Here is a 14,540-nt window from a genome sequence, read left to right on the forward strand (position 1 = left end):
TCGCACATTGATTTTGTATCCTGAGACTTTGCTGAAGTTGCTTATCAGTTTAAGGAGTTCTTGGGCTGAGAGGATGGGGTTTTGTAAATATATAATCATGTTCATCTGCAAACAGAGATAATTTGACTTCCTCTCTTCCTATTTGAATACCTTATTTCTTTCTCTTGCTTGATTGCCCTGGCTAGAACTTCCAATAATATGTTGAAAAGGAGTGGTAAGAGAGGGCATCCTTGTCTTATGCCGATTTTCAAAGGGAATCCTTCCAGCTTTTGCCCATTCAGTATGATATTGGCTGTGGGTTTGTCATAAATAGCTCTTATTAAAATCAGAGGTTTTAATCAGAACATAAAAATAGAGGCTGGGTGCAGTGATTCATGCCTGTAATCCCAGCACTTTGGGAGGCCGAGCAAGCAGATCACTTGAGATCAGGAGTTGGAGACCAGCCTGCCCAACATGGTAAAACCCTGTCTCTACTAAAAATACAAAAAATCAGCTGGGTGTGGTGGTGCGGGCCTATAATCCCAGCTACTTGGGAGGCTGAGGCAGGAGAATCGCTTGAATCCAGGAGGCAGAGGTTACAGTGCGCTGAGATCACGCCACTGCACTCCAGCCTGGGTAACAGAGCAAGATTCCATCTCAAAAAAAAAAAAAAATAGTCCAGTTGCAGTGGCTCACGCCTATAATCCCAGCACTTTGGGAGGCTAAGGTGGGTGGATCACCTGAGGTCAGGAGTTCAAGACCAGCCTGGCCAACATGGTGAAACCCCGTCTCTACCAAAAATAGAAAAATTAGCTGGGCATGGTGGTGGGCGCCTCTAATCCCAGCTACTCAGGAGGCTGAAACAGGAGAATCACTTGAACCCGGGAGGCGGAGGTTGCAGTGAGCCGAGATCGCGTCATTGCACTCCAGCCTGGGCGACAAAAGCAAAACTTTGTCTCAAAAAAATAAATAAATAAAGCATTCAAAAATCCATCAGGGGCCAGGCACGGTGGCTCACGCCTGTAATCCCAGCACTTTGGAAGGCCGAGGCGGGCAGATCACGAGGTCAAGAGATGGAGACCATCCTGGCAAACATGGTGGAACCCCGTCTCTACCAAAAAATACAAAAATTAGTTGGGTGTGGTGGCATGCACCTGTAGTCCCAGCTACTCGAGAGGCTGTGGCAGGAGAATCACTTGAACCCGAGAGGCAGAGGTTGCAGTGAGCCAAGATCGTGCCACTGCACTCCAGCCTGAATACCTAGAATACCATTCAGGACATAGGCATGGGCAAAGACTTCATGACTAAAACACCAAAAGCAATGGCAACAGAAGCCAAAATTGACAAATGGGATCTAATTAAATTAAAGAGCTTCTGCATGGCAAAAGAAACTATCATCAGAGTGAACAGAACAACAGAATAACAAAATTTGTGATTATATCAATTGATGCAAAAAAGGCATTTGACGTATCCAACATGCATTCATGATTAAAAACTCTCAGCAAGTCAGTAATGAAAGAGAATTACCTCAACTTGATATAAGCATCTGCATAACAACCTCTACAGATAACATGAAACTTAATGGTGAGGGCCAGGCGCGGTGGCTCATGCCTGTAATCCCAGCACTTTGGACGGCCGAGGCGGGCAGATCACGAGGTCAAGAGATCGAGACCATCCTGGCAAACATGGTGAAACCCCGTCTCTACCAAAAATACAAAAATTGGTTGGGTGTGGTGGCATGCGCCTGTAGTCCCAGCTACTCGAGAGGCTGTGGCAGGAGAATCACTTGAACCCGGGAGGCAGAGGTTGCAGTGAGCCAAGATCGTGCCACTGCACTCCAGCCTGAGCGACAGAGCAAGACTCCGTCTCAAAAACAAACAAACAAAAAAGAGGAATCACTTTACTTACTATATTGCTATAGTAATTAGCTTACTATATTGCTAATGTAATCAAGACACTGTGATAGTGGTAGTAGGAAGATGGGGTGGAGATAGACACATAGGTCATTGGAACAACAGAGAGAACCCAGAAATAGACTCACACTAATAACTAATTTTTTACAAAGCTACAAAAATAATTCCATGGAGGAAGTATAGTCTTTTCAACAAATGATTCTGGAGCAATTGGACATCCATAAACAAAAAAATGAACCTCACCCTAAACCTCACTGTCTGAAAACAGATTATGGACTTAAATGTAAAATATAAAACTATAGAACTTTTAAGCGCAAACTAGAAAATCTCCAGGATGTAAGGCTGGCAAAGAATTCTTAGACTTAAAACCAAAACCATACTCCATAAAAGGAAAGTTGATAAATTGGACCACATGAAAATTAAAAACTTTTACTCTGCAAAAAAAACCACATGAATACAATAAAACAAGCTACAGAACAACAGAAAAGATTTGTAAGCCAGTATCCAATAAAGGACTAATATCTAGAATATATAAAGAACTCTGAAAACTCAACAGTAACAACAACAACAGAAAAATCAGAAAATGGGTATCTATGGCCAAGCCTGTGAGCAGTGAGCTGAGATCATGCCATTGCACTCCAGCCTGGGTGACAAAAGCAAGACTTGATTTCAAAAAAAAAGAAAAAGATGCTCAGTGTTATTAGCAACCAGGGAAATGCAAATTAAAACTATGTTGAAGTATCACTATACAATCATCAGAATTGCTAAAATTAAAAATAATGGTAACGTGAAATGCTGTAGAAACCTAAACAGTCATGCATTGCTGCTGGAAATGTAAAATGGTTACAGCTACTTCAGGAAATAGTTTGGCATTTTCTTATAAAACTAAACATGCAGTTACTATATGAGCCAGCAATTGCATTCTTGGACATTTATTTCAGAAAAATGAAAATTTATGTCCATACAAAAATCTATGTACAAATATTCGTAACAACTTCAATCATAGTAGCCAAAAACTGGGATTATAGCTCAAGGGTAGAGCCTTTTACCGCATGATAGCCAAAAACTGGAAACAAAAGGCTGGGTGCGGTGGCTCACGCCTGTAATCCCAGCACTTTGGGAGGCCGAGGCGGGCGGATCACGAGGTCAGGAGATCGAGACCATCCTGGCTGACACAGTGAAACCCCGTCTCTACTAAAAATACAAAAAATTAGCCGGGTGAGGTGGTGGGCGCCTGTAGTCCCAGCTACTCGGGAGGCTGAGGCAGGAGAATGGCGTGAACCCCGGGGGTGGAGCCTGCAGTGAGCTGAGATCACGCCACTGCACTCCAGCCTGGGCGACAAAGCAAGACTCCGTCTCAAAAAAAAAAAAAAAAAAAAAAAACTAGAAACAGTTCAGATACCTTTCAATAGGTGAATGGTTAAACAAATCTCTTGTACATCCATACATGGAATACTATTTAGCATTTAAGAACAAACCGCTGGTAAATACAATAATTCAGATAAATCTCCAAGGAATTGTGCTGCATGACTAAAGCCAATCCCACTGGCCTGCGAGCCAAGATTATGCCATTGCCCTCCAGCCTGGGTGACGGGAGTGAAACCCTGTCTCAAAAATGAAAAATACAAATATGAACTATTTTAGGGATATATAGAAGAAAAATGTCAACATAAGGCAAAAAATAGAAGCCTTGGTAAAATTTGTAACCTTCTGATCACAATAAGTGCTTTGGGTCTTCTAGCTAAATATTTTTCAGAACTGAAGGGAGATAAGTAAAAGTTTTTCATCTTTAAGATGTATTAAAGCTTTATAATTTAATACCTAAATATAGTCCAAAGAAATATGTCCTTATCTTAAAGATGATTGTCATCATTGCATATATTATTTAAATACAGCACGGTTCTTGAATTATGAAAAGTACTGATTTCATATTGGAAAGTTATAGTGTGAAAGCTAATTCAGTGCTTGAGACTAATGAAATCAGTAAGCCTGAGATCATAAATGATAACAGTCTTCATTTGAAGTGTGTAACTAGTCTTTATTTCTTTTGGCAGCTTCTGGGCTGGCTGGCTGAGAAACTACCTACTCTTCGTTCCACCCCTACAGACCTTATCCTTTGTGTTCCTCATCTCTACTCCTGCCTAGAAGATCGAAATGGAGATGTGCGAAAGAAGGCCCAAGATGCTTTGCCATTCTTCATGATGCATTTAGGATATGAAAAAATGGCCAAGGCTACTGGGAAACTAAAGGTACTACTTCTTGTTGCTGCTACTGCTGTTAAAAGCTATTAAAAAATATATTTAACATGGGCTGGGCATGGTGGCTCACGCCTGTAATCCCAACACTGGGAGGCTGAGGCAGGTGGGTCACCTGAGGTCAGGAGTTCAAGACCAGCCTGGCCAACATGGTGAAACCCCATCTCTACAAAAACAAAAAAATTAGCCAGGTTTGGTGGCATATGCCTGTAATCCCAGCTACTTCGGAGGCTGAGGCAGGAGAATCGCATGAACCCAGGAGGCGGAGGTTGCAATGAGCTGAGATCGTGCCACTGCACTCCAGCCTGGGCAACAAGAGAGAAACTCCATCTCAAAAAAATATATATATTAAACATGAGTTTATATGAGGAAAAAACCATATTACCTCCTGTGAGTCTCAATTTGAAATCATAACAAGCAAAAATAAAATATTAAGCAGTGTAGAAGTAAAAATCTGCTGACCTCACAGGGGTGAAAACTGTGACCTTCTAGAATGATACTACCTTAGTGTGACTTCATAATGTGTGTGACTTCTCTGACACCATGTACTGCCTCCCTTACTTCACTGGTATTTCAAAACTTGCAGTTCAATCATTTGTTTGACAGAGGATTTGTTCATAAACTTTGTATGACTTTATCATTTATGTGACCTCTCACTTTTTATGTTATTTTGTCTCTCTAGCCAACTTCTAAAGATCAGGTGTTGGCCATGCTAGAGAAAGCCAAAGCTAACATGCCAGCCAAGCCTGCTCCACCCACTAAAGCAACTTCTAAACCAATGGGAGGGTCAGCTCCAGCCAAATTCCAGCCTGCATCAGGTAACTCTATCTTAAGAGGGTTAAAGGGGAAGGAAATAGCCCTGAGGAACTCTAAAAAGACATTCAGCCTTGTCTTTTTTAAATCACATTTCCTTACAGCGTAGATCCAAGCTCTCCTTCCTTCTCTGCCTACTTCCTTTCACAAACACTTGTCAAGTAGTCAAGTACCTATTTTATGCCAGGAACTGTACGCAAAGGTGACTAATTTGGTTTCTAATTCTAAAAAGTTTTTTTTGTTTTTGTTTTGTTTTGTTTTTAGAGATGGGGTCTTGCTCTGTCACCCAGGAGGGAGTGTAGTGGCGTGATCATAGCTCACTGCAACCTCGAACTCCTGGGCTCAAGTGTTCCTTCTGCCTCATCCTCCCAAGTTGCTGGGACTACAGGCATGCGCCATCACACCTGGCTAAATTTTTTACTTTTTATAGAGATGAGGTTTTGTTGTGATGCGCAGGCTGGTCTCAAACTCCTGGCCTCAGGCAATCCTCCCATCTCAGTCTCCTAAAGTGCTGGACTTACAGGCTTGAACCACCACACCTGACCCCAAAAGGAGTTTTGGAATAGCACATTAAAATAGTCCTTTCTGAAGTGTTGCATCCTACATTTCCACAACTATTTTCTGCTCCTGGATACTATAATTAGAAGAGGAATTGGGAGAATCTAGCTTAATCCACTTTATTAACCTTCTTTAAGGGAAAATTCTTGATTTCTTTATCCTGATATTAAAATTCCATAATAGGTTGGGCACAGTGGCTCATGCTTGTAATCCCAGCACTTTGGGAGGCCAAGGCCAGTGGATCACTTGAAGTCAGGAGTTTGAGATCAGCCTGGCCAACATAGAGAAACCCCACCTCTACTAAAAATACAAAAATTAGCTGGGTGTGGTGGCGCATACCTGTAATCCCAGCTACTCAGGAGGCTGAGGCAGGAGAATCGCTTGAATCCGGGAGACAGAGGTTGCAGTAAGCCAAGATCACGCCACTGCACTCCAGCCTGGGGACAGAGCAAGACTCTGTCTCAAAATAAATAAATAAAAATAAATAAAATTTGATAATATATAACCTGTGACCAATTCATTTTTAGACTTACTGCTTAAAGAAAACAATATTCTTGAATTTAGTGGAATAGAAATTGTTGGTGCTATAAAGTTAGAAATTTTACAGCCTGAGCAACATGGCAAAACTCCATCTCTACAAAAATTACAAAAATTAGCTAGGCTTGGTGGCGCACACCTGTAGTCCCAGCTACACTACACTCCAGCGTGGGTGACAAAGCCAGAACTAGTCTCAAAAAAAAAAAAAATTTTACATGTGTAAAACTCTTTATTAAAGTACATATTCAGTTTTTATTGGAATCTTGCTATGTAGCAGATACTGAATGTCAAAGATGTCCTTACCTTTAAGAAAGTATCAGTCTGGGCTGGGCATGGTGGCTCACGCCTGTAATTCCACCACTTTGAGAGGACAAGGAGGTCAAGACCAGCCTGGGCAACATAGTGAGAACCTGTCTCTAAAAAAAAAAATTGTTTTAATTAGTTGGGCTTGGTGGTGCACACTTGTAGTCCCAGCTATTCGGGAGGCTGAGGTAGGAGGACTGTTTTAGCCAGGGAGGTCGAGGCTGCATTGAGCCCTGATCGTGCTATTGCACTCTAGTCTGTGTGACACAAACCGTCTCTAAACAAACAAATGAAACTACAGTTTAAATGTTGGTAAATGAGATACAGATTTTCTGAATTAATTTCTCTCTTATGCTTAAAGAGATTTTGGGAGAAAAATTATTAGGAAAAAAAAAAATCTAAGCCAGGCACAGTGGCTCACGCCTGTAATCCCAGCACTTTGGGAAGCCAAGGTGGGTGGATTGCTTGAGCCCAGGAGTTTGAGACCAGCCTGGGCAACATGGCAAAACCCTGTCTCCACAAAAATTACAAAGAAAATTAGCTGGGTGCGGTGGCACGGGCCTGTAGTCCCAGCTACTAGGGAGGCTGAAGTGGGAGAATTCATTGAGCCCAGGAGGTCAGGGCTGCAGTGAGCACCGTGAAGCCACCACTGTACTCCAGCCTGGGAGATAGAGCAAAATCCTATCTCATTAAAAAAAAAAACCAAAAAAAAAAAAACTAACTGAAAACATCTTATAAATTGATTCATTTAAGACTGCAAGCTTCCTCGTCATCATTATATATTTAACCTGTCCAAAATAAAATGATATTAGTTAAAGTTTATAGTATATACTTTTTTTTCCTCAAAGCACCTGCTGAAGATTCTATTTCCAGCAGTACAGAACCCAAACCTGATCCAAAAAAGGCCAAAGCTCCAGGATTATCCTCTAAAGCAAAGGTATGTTAACTCTGTATACTTCGATGTAGACTTGCTTTTAAATATATTTTATACACTGAGTCATTCTATTAGGAAGGATCATATTATATATAAAAGAACATCACTGCTGTTGATATTATGAAATTATTTATACAAATTTCTGTGGCTCATTTTTAATAAGGTCCTAAAATGGAGACATCCTGCTCTCAAGAGGTGCTGTCATCTTCCTTTCGTGTAGATTTTCGGGGAAAGATTTACTTTATTGAAAGAAGAAAGGGCCGGGCACAGTGGCTCACGCCTGTAATCCCAGCACTTTGGGAGGCCGAGGCAGGCGGATCACCTGAGGTCAGGAGTTCAAGACCAGCCTGGCCAACATAGCGAAACCCTGTCTCTCCTAAAAATACAAAAATTAGCTGGGCATGGTGGCACACCTGTAATCCCAGCTATTTGGGAAGTTGGGGCAGGAGAATCGCTTGAACCCAGGAGGTGGAGGTTGCAGTGAGCCAAGATCTCGCCATTGCACTCCAGCCTGGATGACAGAGCGAGACTCAGGAAAAAAAAAAAAAAAGGAGAAAGAAAGCATTTGTAGCTCTGGCATAATAAAAACTTTAGGCTGATTTGGATTTCAGAAAAGGAAGTTAAATCAACCTCCTTCACATTTGGCACTGTTGTCATTCGGTTAGTCTGCAGGGAAATATCTTTTGTCCCAGTGGGATTTATTTTGATGCATCACCAATTATTTCCATATTCATAGAGAGTTGGACAATTTAAAGCAGTGTGTTCAAATCTTCAACTTTATCCCCTGGGTGATTTTTTCATTTAATTAAGTTTTTAAATCACAGTAAATTGTCATTATCTCTATCAAGATTCAGATTAATAAACATTCAGAGAGTTAATTATTTAATACTTACAAAAGGAAAATTGCAAAACTGTGCAATGGGTAGTGAATCTAATAGTAAGTCTAAATAGAGAATTATTTAATTTACTTGCTGTAATTGATGAAAAAATATAGAGAACGTTTTTTAGCCAGTACATGTATTATTACACCCCCATTTTGGAGTACACACTCTAGGGCCTTTCTTCTAAATATTACAATTAACCATTTTTCTTTCCTATGCTCAGGCCCTTTAACTCCTCAGTGAATTAATTTAAATGGGTAATTATCTTCAACTATCCAATGACGTTGTTCTTTTCCTGTCTGCCTGTCCTCATCCCAAATTTAACAAGTGCTTATTTTAGTTTTGATCACGAGTGTTTTGCAGTATTTTTGACTCCGTTCTTAATGCCATAGTTTTTTTTCCAATCTTTTTAAACTTACGAAGCAGTTTCATATAAATGATCTCATATTTGTTTGGTCTGAATGACTTTAGTGTTTATACTAGAAAGAAATTCTGGCCAACTAGAAATAGTGGCCATGCTACATTTATAATAATAATGATTCCAGTAATGAAATTTGAATTTTACCTTAAATATATGTACTATTGTTTACTGTTTTCTTTCTATCTGATATGAAGATTTTAAATCTTGGCTTATTTTTTAAAACCGCTTTAGTGACAAGTATTTAAAGCATTTCTTGTAACTTTCTCTAGAAGCAAGTTCAAAAGGTCTTCAGTTATAATGTTATGGTAAGAGATACATTTAAATATCAATGGAAAGAAACAGAAAAGCTTTCAAACTAAGTGTTTGGAAATGTGTAAATGCCATTCAAAATGTCATTAATGGCTGAGGTGGGTGGATCACTTGAGGTCAGGAGCTCGAGACCAGCCTAGACAACATGGTGAAACCCCGTCTCTACTAAAAATACAAAAATTAGCCAGGGGTGGTGGTGGGCGCCTGTGGTCCCACCTACTGAGGAGGCTGAGTCAGGAGAATCACTTGAACCCAGGAGGTGGAGATTGCAGTGAGCTGAGATCACGCCACTGCACTCCAGCCTGGGCGACAGAGTGAGACTCCATCACAAAAAAAAAAAAAAAAAAAAAAAAAAAAAAAAAAAGATGTCATTAATATGGAAAGCTATAAATAGTGTTGAAGATTTCAAGAAAAAAAAACAATTATCCAGTAAACAAAAAGTTTGTGACCTAGACTAATGATCAGTAATAGCAGCTTTTCCAACTACATAACATGCTAGTCCAAGAACTAACCAACAGTTACTCAAGAATATTCTCAGAAAAATTTCTAGAGAACCTGTTCAAAAACATATACAAGATTCTGTGATGCATGTTTTTTTCATGTGAAATATCATGTAGAAAGATATCTCTGTTTTCTACAGTGCCCTTTTACTGGGCAGCAGCATCTTATTCTTAAGGAGAAGCGGCCAAGCTAATCAGTATTCCCTGAACCTTGGTTGTAGAGTGCACAAGGGAAGAAGGTGCCAAGCAAAACCAGCTTAAAGGAGGATGAAGACAAATCTGGGCCTATTTTTATTGTTGTTCCAAATGGAAAAGAGCAAAGGATGAAAGATGAAAAAGGATTGAAGGTAAGGAAGGATTAAGAATCGTCAGGAGATTTTTGCTTGTATTGTTATTCAAGAATAGTTTTGCTGTCTGAAATTCATGTTATTGTTTAATATCTAGGAATTAAGTGTTTCTTTTGCTTATAAATTATATTATTCTTTAGTTTATGGGGGCATTAATTCCTACAAAAGAAACTATAGAATAGAGTTACTGCCTATTTTTCCCTGTAAATAGAAATAAATGATTTAGTAGCTTTTTTGGCATCTTCATTTTTAAAATCAAAGAATGGAATGTATTCATTGATTTTTTTTTTTTTTTTTAAATTAACTGGATGTATGAGCTTCTTCATTAATCCTTCTTTTTAAGACCTTACAAGGCAGATTTTGTGACTGTATAAATGGCTAGTTCAGTCATTTCTCTTATGTTGCTTTGATTTCATTAGATACTTAAATTTGTTTTCAAAATACATAATCTTTTTTAAAAATTATATGCAGTACAGAAAGTGCAAAGTATAGTATGAGAAGCATGTCTCTGTTCCAGTATCCCTCCACAGGGAGGATATTAGTCCTTATTTTTTCAATGTATTACTCCAGAAATATTTTATACCTCTACTATCATATGTATATTTTTATATAGCCCTCCTTTTATACAGATGGCATATACAGACATGCCATACTGTTTGTTCTGTATCTCAGTATTTCTTTTAATGATGTTTGAAATATCTGAAAGATCATTCGTATCTATGTATATATGTGTGTATCACTGTTTGTATTGGCGCATTGTATGTATGTGCCTTTCTTTATCCTTCGCCCACTATGTTGGACATTTAGGTTGTTCCTGGTCTTTCACTATTACAAACACTGCTGCTGTGAATATTTTTGAATGTAGGTCTTTGTACACATATATGAGTGTATCTATATTAAACTCCTAGAATGATGATATGCATAATTTTGATAGATATTTCAAATTTTCTATCGAAGATGTGGCAGCAGTGTCCACCATGTTATATAGTTATATGTAGGATTTTTTTTTTTTTCTTTAGTAAGAATTGCAAGGCCAGGCACAGTGGCTTATGCCTGTCATCCCAACAATTTGGGAGGCTAAGGCAGGCAGATTGCCTGAGCCCAGGAGTTCAAAACCAGCCTGGACAACATATTGAGACTTTGTCTCTACAAAAAAAATTTTTTAATTAGCTGAGCATAGTGGTGCATGTCTGTAGTCCCAGCTACTTGAGGGGCTAAGGCAGAAGAATCACTTGAGCCTGGGAGGTTAATGCTACAGTGAGCTATGATCGTGCCACTGCACTCTGCCATGCCCAGGCAACAGGTGAGACTCTGTCTCAAAAACAAAGAATTCCAAAAATTTATATTCCTAGAAGATTTTCAGAGTTGTTAAGCTTCAAGAAGTATGACACCTTGAAATTTGCATTCGTATTTAATTAGAAATGAACATTGTTGAACTTTTAAATATTTTATTAAATTGTTCCTGCAGCTGCATTATATAAGGCTCTTTACCTCATTTCAGTTGAACACCCTGTAGCCCCTTTTCACTGTTTGTTTTTTCCAGGTGCTAAAGTGGAATTTTACTACCCCACGGGATGAATACATCGAGCAACTAAAGACTCAAATGTCTAGCTGTGTGGCTAAATGGTTACAAGATGAGATGTTTCACTCAGACTTTCAGCATCATAACAAAGCCCTTGCTGTTATGGTTGATGTAAGTCTGCAATAGATAAATATACATGTATCTCAGACATGTAAAAACACTGAGCCCTGTGAAATAATCTGAAGTTTGCATGACTTGAAAAGGAAGTAGAATATACTATGTTCTCTATTTTTAGAGCTGTCTTATTATTTGGTAGAATAAATGAATGTGTGTATATATTTTTTAGGTCTTAATTGAAGGCTTAAAAATCTGTCATTTTCCTTTTGGGCTCCAATAAAATTTAAAAGACACTTGCCTAGTAGAATTAAGATTTTGATTATTCTTATTTGTGGGAGTTTTGTTTTGTTTTATTTTAAGCACTTGGAGAGTGAAAAAGAAGGTGTTATTGGTTGCCTGGATCTTATCTTAAAGTGGCTTACCCTGAGGTTTTTTGACACCAATACAAGCGTCCTGATGAAAGCACTAGAATATTTAAAATTGCTCTTCACCTTGCTAAGTGAGGAAGAATATCATCTTACTGAGAATGAAGCATCTTCCTTCATCCCCTATCTTGTCGTCAAGGTAATGTGGTGTTCTCTCTCTGGGAGACTGCTTAAGTTCCCAGCTGACCTCAGTTTCTATACTTTTATTTCCTCTCCCTTTTTTACTGATTATATCACGGTACCTTCCCTACTCATCCCTATTTCCCTATTCTTTCAAAACATAGTAATGCATGGGAGAATCATTGCTACTTAGGAAATGCCTCACTTAATCATTATTTTCCTTGTTGACTAGGTTGGAGAACCAAAGGATGTCATACGTAAAGATGTTCGTGCCATCCTGAACCGGATGTGCCTTGTCTACCCAGCTAGCAAGATGTTTCCCTTTATCATGGAAGGAACCAAATCCAAAAACTCTAAGCAGAGAGCAGGTGAAGCAAACAGTTTAAACTGAGATGTGAATCTCTGCAGCAGTAGCCTATAGAAGAAATAGTTTATAGATGAACAAATAAATTTCTCCAGTGCCTATGTAGTTGATTCCAACCTCCTGATTTAGACTGTGAGAGTGATGAGTTGCACACTGGTGGAGCCATGGTATCAGGTGATACAGGCACCACTCAGTATCACCCTGGTGACAAAATCAAGTGCACAGGGGCCATCTGACTCACAGGCATCTCTTCCTTTCAGGAGCACTTGCTGAAATACCATTTTTTCACTGATAAAAGGCAGTAAACAAAAAATCCTAGGCAGAGCCAGAGTAAGATTTCAGTCCTTCATATATGCCAAGGGAAGTTTCTCTAGTAAGGATAAGTGTCTGTCCCAAATATGTGTTGTCTCATTAATCTAGCCTTTCTCCCCCATCAGAGTGCCTGGAAGAGCTGGGATGTCTGGTTGAGTCCTATGGCATGAATGTTTGCCAACCAACCCCAGGAAAAGCCTTAAAGGAAATAGCTGTTCACATAGGAGACCGTGACAATGCTGTACGCAATGCTGCACTCAACACCATTGTAACGGTGTACAATGTACATGGGGATCAGGTGTTCAAACTGATTGGAAATGTGAGTGACTTCTCTGAACACTGTCAGCATGTCATGAAAAGAATTGCAAGATCTAGGTGTTAGGTTTCCTGTCCTCTCAACTGTAGCTAAGTTTTTACTACTTTTTAGTCAACTCAACCTATCAATGTGTCCTAGAATCCAGATAGACCCTTGAGGTGTCTCTGATTAGGCTGTTTTAATGGAAATCAAGTTTTCTTTTCTGAGCATTCTATTCATAGCAAATTTGCTTTAGAAATGAGTGCTATTTTTGAATCGAGAAATCTGAGCTAGTCCCGGGTTTAAATTCTGCCTGGCAGTCTGCTCTGTAATTTTTACCGCATCGAGTTTTTGGTTAAAAAGTGCTTAATTGTGTATAGTGTGGATGCTAGTATCTGTCAGATCACATCTTGCGCTACAGCCGTGAGCCAGTTTTCCACTCACATTAGGTTCTGCCTCTGACCTCTTATTTCGTTTGAGCGAGTCTGGACGTCCGTCTTTAGTTACCTCATAGTGTCACCATATGTTTACACTGGGCTTAAATATGTTTACTTATATTTTCTAATTAAATTCTCACTACTACCCAGTGAAGAATGTAAAGCAGTTGGGAATTTTACAGATGACCAAAAATGAAGTTTCTTGCCCATAGTCACACAGCTAGATAGTGGTGACAAAACAAAAAATGGGGAAGCTTCATTTAATTTTTGACCTTTTTATTTGTAGTTACTAATTGGCTTTCTTTTTTTATCCTTTCTTTCTTTTTTTTTTTTTTTTTTTTTTTTTTGAGACAGGGTCTTGCTCTGTCACCTAGGTTGGAGTGCAGTGGTGTGTGATCATGGTTCACTGCAGCCTCGACCTCCCAGGCTCAAGTGATCCTCTGACTTCAGCCTCCTGAGTAGCAAGGACTACAGGCGCGTGCCACCACACCCAGCTAATTTTTATTATGTATAGATGGGGTTTCACCATGTTGCCCAAGCTGGTGTCAAACTCCTGGGCTCAAGTGATCCTCCTGCTTTGGCCTCCCAAAGTGCTGGGATTACAAGCATGCACTGTGCCCAGCCCCTCTCCTTCTTTCATATCTCCTCTTCCTATAGCAGCTAGGCAGGTATTAACAGTAGTTGATTTTGAAATGTGCTTTGAAAGTAGACATGTCCTAACATAGAAGGTTGTATTTGTTTTGATATGAAAATAGATATTATTGAGTTATCCAGTTAGGTTTCTAAATTTGGCCTCTTTTTACAGCTTTCTGAAAAGGATATGAGCATGCTCGAGGAGAGGATTAAGCGCTCAGCAAAGAGACCCTCTGCTGCACCAATAAAACAGGTGGAAGAGAAACCTCAGCGTGCACAGAACATAAGCTCCAATGCCAACATGTTACGCAAGGGACCAGCTGAGGACATGTCTTCCAAACTCAAGTATGTAGATAGAGATACTTGTCTGAGAGCATCTCTGTGGCCTTTGCCTTGTGTGCTCACAGCCTGTCCTGTAACATAATCTTGAGTTCTTGTAGGCATTATCATGCATGACAGAGTGTCTGGGTAAATGTATTGTAACCAAATGTTTGATCCTTCAGTCTTCATTGTCTTTGTCTTTGTCTCAAAACCACTTCTAAATGGTCTTGTGCCTTCTTTCACT

At 39.5% G+C, this 14,540-nt stretch overlaps 1 protein-coding gene and 1 non-coding gene across 11 annotated transcripts in view; both read left to right on the plus strand.

Moving 5' to 3' along the window:
• Positions 1 to 14,540, plus strand: part of CKAP5 (cytoskeleton associated protein 5) — a 103,233-nt gene that overhangs the window by 71,861 nt on the left and 16,832 nt on the right. For all 10 annotated transcript variants that reach the window (XM_054525804.2, XM_024255070.3, XM_054525807.2 and 7 more), the window contains 9 exons: positions 3,947 to 4,141; positions 4,830 to 4,965; positions 7,207 to 7,295; positions 9,625 to 9,750; positions 11,294 to 11,443; positions 11,750 to 11,953; positions 12,167 to 12,302; positions 12,736 to 12,929; positions 14,148 to 14,320. In XM_054525804.2, the coding sequence (XP_054381779.1) occupies positions 3,947 to 4,141; positions 4,830 to 4,965; positions 7,207 to 7,295; positions 9,625 to 9,750; positions 11,294 to 11,443; positions 11,750 to 11,953; positions 12,167 to 12,302; positions 12,736 to 12,929; positions 14,148 to 14,320 (1,403 nt within the window). The remainder of the gene's footprint in view (positions 1 to 3,946; positions 4,142 to 4,829; positions 4,966 to 7,206; positions 7,296 to 9,624; positions 9,751 to 11,293; positions 11,444 to 11,749; positions 11,954 to 12,166; positions 12,303 to 12,735; positions 12,930 to 14,147; positions 14,321 to 14,540) is intronic.
• LOC112135645 (small nucleolar RNA SNORD67) lies at positions 12,430 to 12,540 on the plus strand. The gene has a single exon (XR_002916903.1). It is a non-coding gene; the product is annotated as a small nucleolar RNA SNORD67 (small nucleolar RNA).

The sequence above is a fragment of the Pongo abelii genome, chromosome 9 (assembly GCF_028885655.2).
Source record: "Pongo abelii isolate AG06213 chromosome 9, NHGRI_mPonAbe1-v2.0_pri, whole genome shotgun sequence".
In the NCBI taxonomy this organism is placed as follows: domain Eukaryota; kingdom Metazoa; phylum Chordata; class Mammalia; order Primates; family Hominidae; genus Pongo; species Pongo abelii.